This window comes from Ambystoma mexicanum, chromosome 8 (assembly GCF_040938575.1).
Source record: "Ambystoma mexicanum isolate Mex_15411 chromosome 8, UKY_AmexF1_1, whole genome shotgun sequence".
In the NCBI taxonomy this organism is placed as follows: Eukaryota; Metazoa; Chordata; class Amphibia; order Caudata; family Ambystomatidae; genus Ambystoma; species Ambystoma mexicanum.
In genome coordinates, this window is record NC_090929.1 from 113,047,063 (window position 1) to 113,060,306 (window position 13,244).

At 44.9% G+C, this 13,244-nt stretch overlaps 1 protein-coding gene across 3 annotated transcripts in view; it reads left to right on the forward strand.

The window, feature by feature from the left end:
• Positions 1-13,244, forward strand: part of GOLGA1 (golgin A1) — an 804,100-nt gene that overhangs the window by 618,437 nt on the left and 172,419 nt on the right. For all 3 annotated transcript variants that reach the window (XM_069609438.1, XM_069609440.1, XM_069609439.1), the window contains one exon: positions 4,456-4,551. In XM_069609438.1, the coding sequence (XP_069465539.1) occupies positions 4,456-4,551 (96 nt within the window). The remainder of the gene's footprint in view (positions 1-4,455; positions 4,552-13,244) is intronic.

Genomic DNA, 13,244 nt, shown 5'->3' on the forward strand with positions numbered 1-13,244 from the left:
TTTCCGCAAGGCTTTCTCTGGTCATACTGGCAGAAGAGTGGTGCCACACGTTCTGGGGAAAAAACTACAACTGAGGCTACGGGCATCGTGCGCCCTACTTATAACATCCGGTGACATCGGCTCGACGGAGGCCCTCAAGGACAGCGTATCGACGTCACGGACGCAGACGCCGAAAATTTTCCGAAGCAGCACAGCTGTGGCGATTACCTGTCATAGATATGGAATTCGTCGTCGGACCATCCCATCGAAAGAACGTTACCAGGTAAGAGAGTAACTTGTTCATCGCTCCTAACAGCATTAGAGTATTCCAGGCAATTACTAGTCTGTGAGAACAAGAAGCCCTGACAGGAGAGTACACCAGGCAATTGAAGGATTGTTTTGAATAGATCCAAAGATGTCCTGAGAAGGAACATCAGAACTAGGAAAAGGATTGTGCTGATTAGATACAAAGAAGTCCTGAGAAGAAATAACAGGATTGAGAAAAAGACTTGTTAACCAAGGGAGAAAGAGCAACACCACCTGGCAGAAAAGTATACCAGGTATACAAGAGACAAAATTGCAAACTTAGACAATATTATGTACAAGTGTTAGAGGCTAAGAAAGGCCCAAAGAACTGTTGTTGGAAAACCTCAGCGAGGCAAGACGAATCCAGGGGAAGGGAACCACCCTCTGTAGCAAGGTCTTTTATCCTTGAAGAACATTTTGTGTTGGAGCCATTTATTCTTTATTAATGAACACTTTTCTAAACCACTGAAGGTTGAAGACATTCCCATGTTCACCCTAGAGTTAAGTTTATAATGTGAGGGTCAGAATGGAACTTTGGTCACCGGACACTTTTGTTTCGACATTCTGGCACTGACAGATCCTTAGTTTTGGTAGGGAAATTTCTCTTAGAGCAGGGTCAGAGGGTCATTTTCCCCAACCCCCTTTTATTTTCAATAAATGTCTTTAACCAAAATCATGACCAACTTATGTCCAAGTTTCATTCCGGACTCCTCACAACACACACTCATTCATTTACTCTGATCATGGGCACCCTTTTTACGTCTTTTTTGTATTTCTTTGTGGAGTCCGGCTTTCCTCCAATTTTAAAGGCATTTACAATTTACTAAATCAGCACACAGCTCTTTCTGTGCAGTGTTGCTGGAGTCTCTTAGAGCCTCCATGTGATTGTTTTTACTTTACTTGGCAAACTCTTAGTTACCAAGGCAGGGGGATACTTTTGAGTGTACCTGTGGTTTATTTTGAGAAATCAGCACTTCACACCTTATGTGGAACGCTGAGGGGAGCCAATGTACCAATTTTCTCGAATCTCCAGTAACTTTTGTTGTGACAGGTCTATCTGTTTAGGTTGGTGGCAGTGTACCTTAAAATTTTGGGAACTTTCATCGCAGGCCGCCTTTGCAGCTCTGGTAGTGGACACAAGGGACACTATTTGCCCACACTGGTGGCTGTACTTTTTTAAACCCTAAACAAGATGGCCTGACCTTTCCTATGTCTTATTTTACCCTGCCAGGTGGAGGAGGGTCCTCTTGCCCCTTTGTCTTCACCGGGCTTCCCTTGGAAAGCCTGCGAGGACCCTTTGAGTGACTGGCAGAACAGGAAGTGGGGGGGAGGTCAACCTCCTGCTGTGTGCATGATGGAAACCAGTTCTGATTGGAAGGCTGGTTGCATCCATCCTCAAGTTTCAATGGTGTAGGGGATACGATTGGTGGACTCAGCCAGGTTTCCTGCATAAAACCAGAGGTTCTGGAGCTAAAAACGGCTGTGTGGAACACTGGAACAGAAGAATCAGAAAAAAAAGAATGCAGGACTAAGACACCAGCAACTTCCAGTGCCTGCTGATTAACCACTCTGTCCCAGCCATAACTTCTAAGTGACAGGGAAGCGCCGCAGACAACTTCCTCCCATGAACTGGTGGGCCTAACCAGCCCCAAGACGAATTGCTTTTTGCGCCATCCCTTGAAGAGCTGCGACGACCTCTACGGCTTAAAATTCTCAGTACCCTGGCACCTTGGCTGCATGGCTGTGCATTGTCTCCTGAAGCGCGTCTTTGCCTGAAGCTTTGTGTGCATCCTTCTGAGCCTGCAGTGACGGCATCCAGCTCCCCAAAAGGCCCCATACCCGAGATGAGGACCGAGAAACTGAGAAGAGTCACTCTCAGCGACAACCCCCAAACCTGAAAAAGGCGCCAACAAGCCAGAACGGGGAAGATCCTTTGCTGGACATCCGTTTGCACGAAAGCTGTCGCCAGATACACTGAAGTCCCTTTCTTCAGTGACCGGGTCTGCTGTTGCCTTACCGCTGGAACCGTGCTGCAGCAACTGTTTCTTCACTTTAAGGTACAGTCCTAGCCCTGTACAACTTAACTGTGGGTTGTGTGCTTGATCATGTGATCCTGGAGGCTGCAAATAGCTTGGTCTCGCACCCCTGCAGGTCTCCCATAGTTACATTGGGGTGGACGACCCATTGTACTCTATCCCTGCCTTAGGACACTGGTCCTTGTGATAAACGTACAAGGAACACCCTGATTCCCTTGCCTTTTGTAAAACTAACTTTACTTGCCTTTCAATACTGGAAGAGACCCCTGATGGACTCTGCCACACTGAACCTTTTATATTGCTTTTTTTGCCTTTCCTGCTCCACCCCTGGCCCCTGGTGGCTCGGTGACCCAGCTGAACACTGAGGGACTCGCATAAAATGGGGTTGGACTCATTAAGATAGGCTGGACAAAGTGATTTGTTACTACTCTAAAGTGATCATATATTGTCTTACTTTTTTAAAGTACGTACTTGTGAATTATCAAGCCTAAACTAAGAAGTGTAAGCCGGTTCACCTAATGTGGGCTTTTCCAAGGTCTGCCACAGACAGCAACTTGTGTAAAACTCCTTAACAATACTATTTGTTGAACTTAAACACCACATTTAAATTCCATAATGGAGATGGTATGATTTCACTCTCTTGACGTTTTACTTTATGGAAATGTTTAGCATAGCATAACATACTGCTGTCAGGCACATCGGTACATCATTTTTCAAGAAATCTTACAAATAAGCTTGGCTCCACTGTTTTGTACGTTCTGATGTTGTCTTACAGTGACTGTTGAAATGGTGCCACAATGGGTATTTTATTATTCTACACTGGATGAGTGTACTGATCAGAGCTGTCCTCTGGTAATGTGTCAGGTGGGGAGTGGGGATCATAATAACGAAAGCTTTTTATTTGTTTGTGTCACTGGCCTGTTGAAGAGATCCTCATTTCGACATAATTCCTAAAAATGGACTGTCCATAATGGTGCCGAAGGAGAGCTGAGGTACTCTGCCAAGATAGTGTCTGAACAGTGACCAATGCAGTGGCAACTTCGAAACTTTGATCAATTTTAGTTTGGTTTTTAAAAAGTTTGCTTTAAGTGAAAGCCAGATTTTGGTCTGGTCCTCTCCTATAGATCATTATAACAACAAAAGTGATGGGTGTAAGGTTTTGAATGAATCTGAATCACTGGCATTGCTCTGGGCAACCTTCACGCCATTGTTTTCTTTTTAGCTTTTCTGCACCATTGCAAAAGGGGTCCAGCCATATGCAAACCAGTCGGGTACTGCCACCAATGGTAGCAGCCCAGCCCAAACTATTAGGCCAGATCCCCTCTGCAGGGAAACACAAGCAACACGAGACATGTTTCGGCCTTGTTGGGCCTCCTCAGTGAGGTGCAGCTTGGTTCCCCATGACGCAGCTAGCAAGGGACCCACGTCTGCAACCAAGCCTGATTTGCATATGGTCTTTCCCCTTCTGTAATGCTTGGCAGGCCAAGCACAATGGTCTGGAGGGTTGCCCAGAGCAATGCCAGAGGTTAAAATTCATTATAAACCTTAAAGCCATCACCTCTTTGTTTTTGCTTTGTTACCCCGGGTCAGACGGGTATGCCCGGACGTGGGTCCCGTGCCTGCTGGGCCTAGAAACCCAAGCTACACCTCACCGATGAGGCCCAACAAGTCCGAAACATGTTTGTGGATGCTTGTGGTCTCGTGCAGAGGGGATGTGACATAGCTGTTCAGGCTGGACTTGGGTTGGGACCAAGTTTGATTTGCATATGGTCTTTCCCCTTCTATAAAGGCTTGGCACGCAAAGAAAGATGGTCTGGAGGGTTGCCCGAAGCAATGCCAGAGGTCAAGATTCATTCTAAACCTTCCAGCCATCACCTCTTTGTTTTTGCCCTTTCCTATAGATCTACATGATCAAGACCTCAAGATGAAAATAAGCAGTGCAGGTTGTCATATACAACCTAAAACATCACACAGCAGATGTTTTCCCCTCTCCCAATAGGGAAACGTGATCTATGTAAAGAAGCTCAGTAAGAATAATTAACCTTCATTCAGCAGTGCACTTATCGTTTACAAGAATATCCTACTTTGCGGCATACAAATGTCTTTGTTTACACAATATTTTCTTCTATTTCAGAGCCAGCTTGAACAGGAAAATGAGGACCTAAAAGAAACTAAGTATGAATGTGAAAATTCTTTAAAAAAGCATGAAGCCGAACATAGCAGATTGAAGGTATTTATGCATTAACCATTTTTCATTCATAAATGACAGTGCAAAGTAAATTGGTTCTGACATGAGTCTTTTTTTTTATTTTGCTGGGCTTCTTTACCAGACTTTTCCTTAATAGCTCTCATTTTAGGACTTGTTTGGGGCCCGATTATCTATTGTGCCCCCCCTGAGACCAGTGTCCCTGAGTGCTTGCCTCTTTTCACAGCTGGCTGCGTGGACTCCGCTGGTTGAGGCAGCATTTGTTTTGATTCTAGTTGGGTACAGCACAGTATACCCAGGGGAGGGTCCGCTCTGTAAATCCAGGACTGAGTCCTGTGGCCTGGCGTTGTACCTATTAAAGAAAGCATGGGACACAGCTGTTGTCAAACGCAGTCCTGTCTACTTTGTATCACCCAGAAGGTGTGTAGGGGGGGGAGTAAGGAAAAGGGGATACCATGTCTGTAGTCTTTGACCATGTTTGTTGCTGTTGGGGAAATGTTTACACAACCCTCTGAGGGTTATGAACATCTATCCCAAGGCCGCACAGGGTTCCAACTACAAGATAGATCAACATCGCTCTATGGGGAAGCAGAGTGTTCGGCAAGATTGTATGCAGTACCCTGTGGGAGACTGCACCAGCCTTGTCCTCTTGGCAATAGTTAACCCAACCTTTGGTATAAGCATGTACTGCACAAGTTGGTAGAGTGACTGAGCAGCCAGGCTTATCTCAAGAGAGGTCAATGTGAGCTGTAGGGTTATCACACAAAAAATCACAATGACAAGTATCCAAATAAACACTTACTCTTAAGGTTTCTTGATTAAACTATTATTAATGTGTTTAACTGTCAGTTGAATAAGCCTTTAGAAGGGAGCAAAAACATGTAACACTTTAAAATATACTTCAACACACACTCTTAGTTTCTCTAATCAGATGATACCCTTTGGGGATGGCACACACACTTCCTACACCCTTGGGTGACTCACTTAATCAACCCTATCCACCCCCAGCATATGACCTGCCATTTCTGTGCGTGCAGAGCTATTCTTTCACGGTGGCTTTCTAAAGCCATTTTTCTTTTTCAGACATGTGCAAGCCGTTTTTCTTTGCTCGTTTGCATTGTTTCAAGGGCTGCTGTTCAAATTAAATGGAAAGCAAAAACTGTGTCGGGTTGTAATGTTGAAATCCTTGCCCCTCATGTGAATTAAAAGTAAAACAGGGCTGTTTTTGTTTGTAGTGCATCATTTGTTGTCATTCAGATGAAATAAAAGCAACACAGTGCTGTTTTTGGATTATAATGTTCAACTGCTTGCCACTCATGCGACAGGGAAAGCACAGCACAGACGTTGTTGGTGCAGTGTTTTAATGCGGCTTTCAGGTGAAAGGGATTTCGGTCTAGGGCCTTTAAATGCACCCCACAAATGTTAGGTAAGATTTTCATATTTATGATAAATCTTCCTGACCCCAGAACTTTTTGCATTGACTGGGTAACATTTTACCTGGTCCCTAGGTGAAGGGGAATCTTTTTCCCCTCTCGCCTAGTCTTTTACTCTTTTTATGGGTGACCTTTTTATGTCTTGCCATAGTGTATGGTTGAAGTTATAGTTTCCTACAACGTTTGGGCTTAGGCTGGGTTGCCCCTATGGGCTCCCCTGTGAATTTCTCTTCCATGTACTTGGCTGAACTACATTTCCCAAGTAGTAAAGTGGGATTTTCATCCCCCCTTTACATTTTATATACTGAGCCAGCACACCCCACCTTATGTGCAGCGCTGTGGGAATAAATACAATGTATACCCTTTTGTACGTACCTGGTAACATTTTGTAACAATTGCAAGTTTCCTTGAATGGCTGATGGAAGTGTAATTACTTGTATGACTTTTTAGTCTTCATTACTCGCAGGATGTTCCTTCAGCCTCGGTAAAGCACAGAAGGGCCACCATTTTGCTAAAATGGTGGGCTCATTCTTGTTTTTACCATTTCTTGTGTGCTTGCTGTTTCTGATGTCTTCCCCTGCCATTCTAGGCAGGAACGACCTCAGTGGCTGTTTTGTCTTTGGCAGGAATCCTGTGGATTTCCTGCCCAGGCTCCAGAGTGTCTGGAAAGGCAGGATGCGAGGGAGGAGTCCAGAACTCTGCAGCCCTTTCTCTTTCACCTTGCCTGAAAGGAAGAAGCTCCCAGTGGGGGGGCTGGCTGTCATTATTGGACAGCCTGACCACCCCCTTGCTGTAAAATGCAGGGAGGGAATGCAGATAAAATTCCTGATAAAAACTCTGAACCTGGAAGCTGCTGACAAGTCGACCACTGGTCCTGAATCTGAAGAAGAGGAAGAGGCAGAAAGCGCAGCTGAGACGATTTCCAGCAACCGGAGTGTCTGCTGTGTAACCAGAGTCTGCTGCAGCCCTTCCTTCCAGGCGACCTGAGGACCATCCCACATCGTGCTGCAACCTTGCAGGGCTGCAATACTCCAATACCCTGGGACCTCGAACCAGTGTGCAGTGCATGGTCTTCCGAATTCCGAATCGAGCTGAATCTTTGGTGGCATCCTGCTGGAACTCCAAAGACACAATTTGAGTCCTAGAAGTCCCCTCATCAGATTGCTGGACCTTGCAAACGATGAGAATCGGACTAGCGGTATTCAGTCGTCTTCTGGCTCCTGAAAAGGGTGCAAAACCACAGAGCTACATCCAGCCACAAAGAAACTCTTACCTGGAGCCTTCACAGTTTGATCCCTGCTGCAAATTCCCTTCCAAAGTCCTGTCTTCATGGTAAAGGAATCCATCAACCAGGATTTTGGTTGCAGATCCTGACGTCTTCCTGCTGCCACTCTTCTTCTGCTGAGGTACTGTGTTGTCTGGGTTATTTACTTACCTTAAGCCTGTGTGATTTCTATAAAGCTTTTGGGGCGTTTTCTGTGATTACGATTCCACTCATCCAGTTCACCCAGGCCCACTGCTGGAATCCTTCTGGGGTGTCTTCTCCGAAGTCTCTGGACTCTAACTTTAAAGTGAACTACTTACTTGTTTGAACAGTCTTCCACAGGAACTCTGACTTTGCCTGCAACTGAACCATATGTCACCCTGCCTAAAGCTGGCACCAAGACCACTACAGTCCCTCTTCTGCCTCGGAGTGACTTATGCCATAGAATAGGTAAGGACTGGATAAGAAAAGGATTCTGCCTTGTAAAGTACACCAACTTGTGAAAGTTTGTTGGTAACTGTGACTCTGAGAGTGATCCGTTTCAAAAGTTCTTACCTTGAATGTGTATTATGGCATTCTGAAAAGTATATGTAAGGTTGTTTTACTCACCTGTGAATTGGTTGTGCCTCTTTCCCTAAAGTAATGTGGTTGACTTCACTAACTATTTCTTTCAGAGAATAGGTGTATGTTTTTCCCAACTGGGTCTTGCTTCCCCTGACTTGCTGATGGCCTGTTTAGAATGTCTGCCTTAGGTTTTATCGACCCAGAATGACATTGAGTCATTCAAAAGTGTAACATTGGGGTTTGCTTTCCCTGGTCTTTCTTATACAGACGCTAAAACAGTCTTAGGTATATACCTACCTTTAAGTTGCAGATAGCTCCTTTTAAAAGTATATAGGTTTTACTTACCTTGAGTTAGCTGTGTACCATGCTAAAATATGTTAAATAGTTATTCCTTACCTCAATCTGTGTTCCACTGATCTGAAAAGCAACTGTAATAGTATATTATAACATGTACCTGCCTAGAATAGCTGTGTGCCATTCTTACAAAGTTGTTGTTCGGTGTAGCTGACCTTGGTCTGGCTGGTGCAATCCTAAATTAGTGTAAAGTCTTCTTGCTGATCTTAGTCTGTGTTCCACTGAGATGAAAAGCAACTGTAATTGTATATTACACCAACCGGGTCTTACTGAACTGGTATAGCCGTGTTATCCTGAATGTAGTTATAGGTATATACTGTTCCTTGAATCTGTGTTCCACTATTCAGAAAAAGTATCCTAGTAACAGAGTTGGTTGATTATGTGATTTCTGAACAGTGTGTCACTGCACGACTGACAGGGTCTACTATGGAACTTCTTTAGAAGGGAGCAAATATGTAACACTTAAATGTACTTCAAAATACGCACTCTCGGTTTCAGTAAATCAGTAGATACCCATTTCGGAAGGCACACACTCTTCCTACACCCTGAGGTGACCTCAATAACTAGGACACTGTGGACATTGATATATCACTGGTACATTTAGAGCAATACTGAGTTTGGAGTTAAAAGGTTAAGGGGGAAAGCAATGGTTAAAACCGTTTCTCAAACAGGTGAGCACTTGTAAGCCCCCCAATGCAATGTAAATCAACCCTTTCCCAGCTACACAAGCAAACAATGTGTTACTTTTTGGAGGGACAGATCAAAACACAAAGTCGGAGGTTAGAGTCTTCAGGGAGCCAGGACAGCTAATATCAATTGAGCAAAGTCTAGGGGAGCTGGAGTTCTTCTTGAAGGTAAGTAAAAAGTCTTGCACAATGTTATAGAGTTTTTGTTGAAAAAGAAATCACTGTTGGGCCACAAGCTGGGAGGCTTGTGAAGGGCAAAGCTGCAAGCAACTCTGCAAAAGGTAACAAAGGCAAGTCTCAACTGTGAGCAAGCAAGTTGCACAGCAGGAGCGAAGTACCCCTTAGTTTACAGTACCTTAGGTCTGAAGAAATTAGTTCCAGCTGGCTTCTGTTCTTGTTGTAGTATGGTAGATCCTGTTGTTCCTGGGCCTCAGTCGTGCGGACTAGAGGGAGGATGTCTGGGGACTCCTGCACTACGATTTGAAGGTCAGCGGCAGCAATGCACAAAATTCAGATCAGCTGAACTTTGCGGTTTTAGCTTCTCGCGAATAGCACCACTGCGGTTCTTGGATCCCCTGTGGGCTTTCCTTGCTTCTGCGGTCCAGCACTCTGGTTGCTCAGGCTTGGTTAGTCCTGCTTCGAGGGAGTCCGGAGGATCTTCCTGGAGCTCGGGTCCAACTTAAAAAGAATACTAGGTTCTGGTGTTCCTCTCCCTGGCACTCGGTTCCAGCAGCAGCAATGGAAGTACAGCCAACTCCGAGAAGATTTCCAGATGAGTTCATCTTGGGGTCGATTGGTCCTACTACAAACCGAATGGGAGAAGTCGTCCTTTGCAGGGCTTCTCTAGTCGAGGCGAATTCAGAGCTTCAGCACTGCAACAGGGCTTCACCGGGCAAACCAACGGTCCAGGAGTTGCAGCAAGCTTCTCTTCCAAGTTCTTCTTCGGATTCTTTCGTCCATTGGAAAAAAAAGTAAAAAAAAAATTAAAATGTTTTTTTTTTAATGTGTGTTTTTTTGGGGTCTACCTAGTAAAAATAAACAGGGGGATGGGGAAACCCCCCATTAAAAACCCCCCATTAAAAAAAAAACATTCGAAAAAAAGAATTTTCATTTTATTTTCTACATTTTTGCAGTCAGCATTTTCTCTATAAACCCTAAAAGACCTAACCTTTTATGCCCTTTTAACCCTTCCCATTCATTTGCAGCCTAGCTGTCACTCACACAGCAGGACGGCTGTCCTCCAAGGATAGCCAGCCAGCCAGTCACCTTTGGGTGCATTCCTGTAACCAAGGAAACTAAGCACGGGGAGTTTCAGGAACCTTCCCCGCTTCCTGCCCTGCCGACACGCTGGAGCCAAAGGCCGCTTCAGCAGTCAACCCTGCCAAAGACATAACTAACAAAGGGACCAAACCTGGTTTGGCGTGCAGAGTAAATCTCAAGAAGGACCTTTACAACAAGAAATGGCAAAAAAGGACAACCAGGGCCATTTTTTGCCACCTATGGGTGCTGTACTGCAGCTGCAATTGCAGCCCGCAGTAATAACACAAAATGGTAGGGAAAAGTAAACCACTGCCACCAGCCAGTAATTGTAGAAAGGGTAACATAAACATGCTACATGAGAAAGTAGACAAAGGGCATACTAAGTAACCCCTCCAGCACTCTATGTAAGATAGTGTGTGCTGGGTCTACAAAGTTACAAAAGGTAAGTAAAGTCAATTTCACTTAACTGCTCTTGGAACCAGTAGTTCAACCAAGAGAACATATGTAAACCTTTGGGAAATCTGAAAGACTTCCCTATGTCACTACACTGAAGGTGCTGTGTGTCACGATGTAAAAAGAGGATACATTTTTTTAATTTATAAAGTGCCAAAGTGCCTCTGTGGCATTGTGGCGCTGTTACAGCAGTGCTTACTTAGTTACAAAGCAGAAAGACAAGGGCACCCGTCTGCGGTTCTTGGTTACATTGAATCTTTTGCGAGACAGGTGAGCAATAAAAGAGGTGGCACAGAAAAATAAAGCAGCTGGAGGCGGTAGGAGACATCGTCACGGATGCATGGTGAGTGGGCTAGAGTACTAGTGAGCTAGTTGAAGAGCTTGGTTTTGAGCGATTTGCGGAATGCTAAATAGGATGTTTTGTTTTGTAGGGTAGCGGGGAGGGTGTTCCGGTGCTTCGGAGGAAGAAAAGTGAAGCAGGTCCCTCCTGCTTTGGCTCTTTTGATGTCGATCCTCCGTACATCCTCAATCTCCCACGTTAAGCCCATGCTCTGTAACGTGCTAGTTCCCCTGCCCTCTGAGCGGTGAGTGTTCCCTGTTCGGTCACGTGTTGGGTCCATAACCGCGTTGAAGTCCCCGGCCCAAACTTTCTCCCCAGGCGGAAGCCTCCCCAGCTGCAGTTCAATCCAGTCCAGAGTTTCTATTGAGTCCTGATTCTGGCCATAGTAGTTAACTAGGGTGTATTGTCTCCCTTGTATAATGCCCTGCACCACAAGACCCCTGCCCTCCCGATCTTTAACTACATTAGTCTGGAAGAACCTGACAATTATGGATGAGAGTGCTTACCCCTCTTGCATACGAAGAGTGAGATGAGAAGTATCTATGGCAGCCCCAACTTCTCCCAAATTTAGACTCTGATGTTAAATAGGTCTCATGTAAAAAGGCAATTCCCACCTGGTGGTGCTGCATATACAGTAGGACTTTCTGGCTTTTGGACGGCAATTGAACCCCCTGACATTCCAGGTGATATATTTAAGTGGCGCCATTAGTTACGGTTGAAACGCATTGAGCCTCAGCATGGAGGATAGCCTGGAGTCCAGCCATCCACCACACCTCCATTATCTTGCGGTTGCATCCCGACTGCCTCAGAGCGTGTCCTCATTTGTCTCAAGTGTCATGCAGTACTGAAGGATATACATCACCAGGCATGTTTTCACCCATTGTTCCCTCGTTGCCGGGGATTCCTCGGCTGTAGTTCCAGAAAAGCAATGGCCTCTTCCCGGGTATGGAAAAAGATTGCTCGGCCCTCATGTTCTATCCGCAGCTTGGCCAGGAACAGCATGGCATAATAGATGCCCCTTTCTCTTAGTTGTTTCTTGACTTTCGTATACGTTAGTGAATAGAAAGTCACTGACTGACACTTTACATCCGCGTGCTGCAGATAAAGGGCGCCGCCAGCTCGCACAATCTAAAGTGTCATGTAATTTACATGACACTTTACATTTCATCGCCCCTTGAGCTAGCTCTGTTGACAACCCTCTTCAGGATTCGTCACTGTCTGCGAAGAAAACTATACTACAAGAATGGAAAAGTGAACAAATGCCTTCTGCCACTGCTTGGTTGGAGGATTTGCAGTGAATGTCTTTAATGGAAAGGGTGATCATGTACAGGAATAAGAAAGGCAATCTTTATGATGGAGATGTAAATGGGAACTATACATGCAATGTCTTTAATATTAAGAGTTATACTGCACTGAAATTAAAGGGCTCCTCTGCTGATCCGCTGAAATGGCTGTAGGACTGCTCTTCTTATCCTAAATTCAGGTGAGTGGTCAAACTCAGCCCTCCAACAGCAGGGTTCTGCACCACTCATGCACACCAGCAGTGGTTCAGTCAGGGAACACTGTGGGGTTGACTCATGCATGCATGTTACTCACTGGCACGAGTTTGTGGATTGGGATAAGACAGTCACAGGCTACTTCCTGTGTCCATACACACAGGGCATGTACTAGCCCGCAAATAAACTGCATTCCCGGGCAAATGCACAACCATTAGGGAGTTCCTGACCTGAGAAGGCAGGAAGAAGGCCAAAGAACAAAATTGGCATAGAACAAGCCTTAGGACACTAGCCGCTGTTAGTAGCCAAACGTGGTAAACGCAAATGGACACTCAAGAAATATAGTAAAAATGTAACTGCTGCCCCCCGCTTGTCTGTAGGCACGTTTCAAGGTAACCAAAAATCCCTTTGGTAAAGGTCTAGTGTCATACAAAAATATCCCTGTTGCACTACCTTGGAAGATGCTGTGTCAATATGAAAAGGTTAGCCAAACAGGTAAGATGTCAAAAGACAAAAGGGAAACATTGTTACCCAGTACTGTCAGTCTGAAGGACTAGTCAATTGCCCCATGACAAATGAGCAGAAAGGCCAGTGAACTGAAGCTGAATGCTTCACTTCTCTGTAAAAGGTCAGGACAAGGTGGAAAACAAAAGCAAAACGTGTTGGGGTCCATAGAATATGGAGGGAAGGTTGCCTAAAAGAGAGATATTTCTCAACACAGACCACTTTCTTTAGCATATTGTGCACATTTATTTTAGTGTTTACCTACCTATATTGTAGTAATATCCTATGCACAACATTAAAATCAAGAATACGTTTGTACAGATATTTTGTGTGGACCATTGCTTATTGTGTGATAATCAAAAG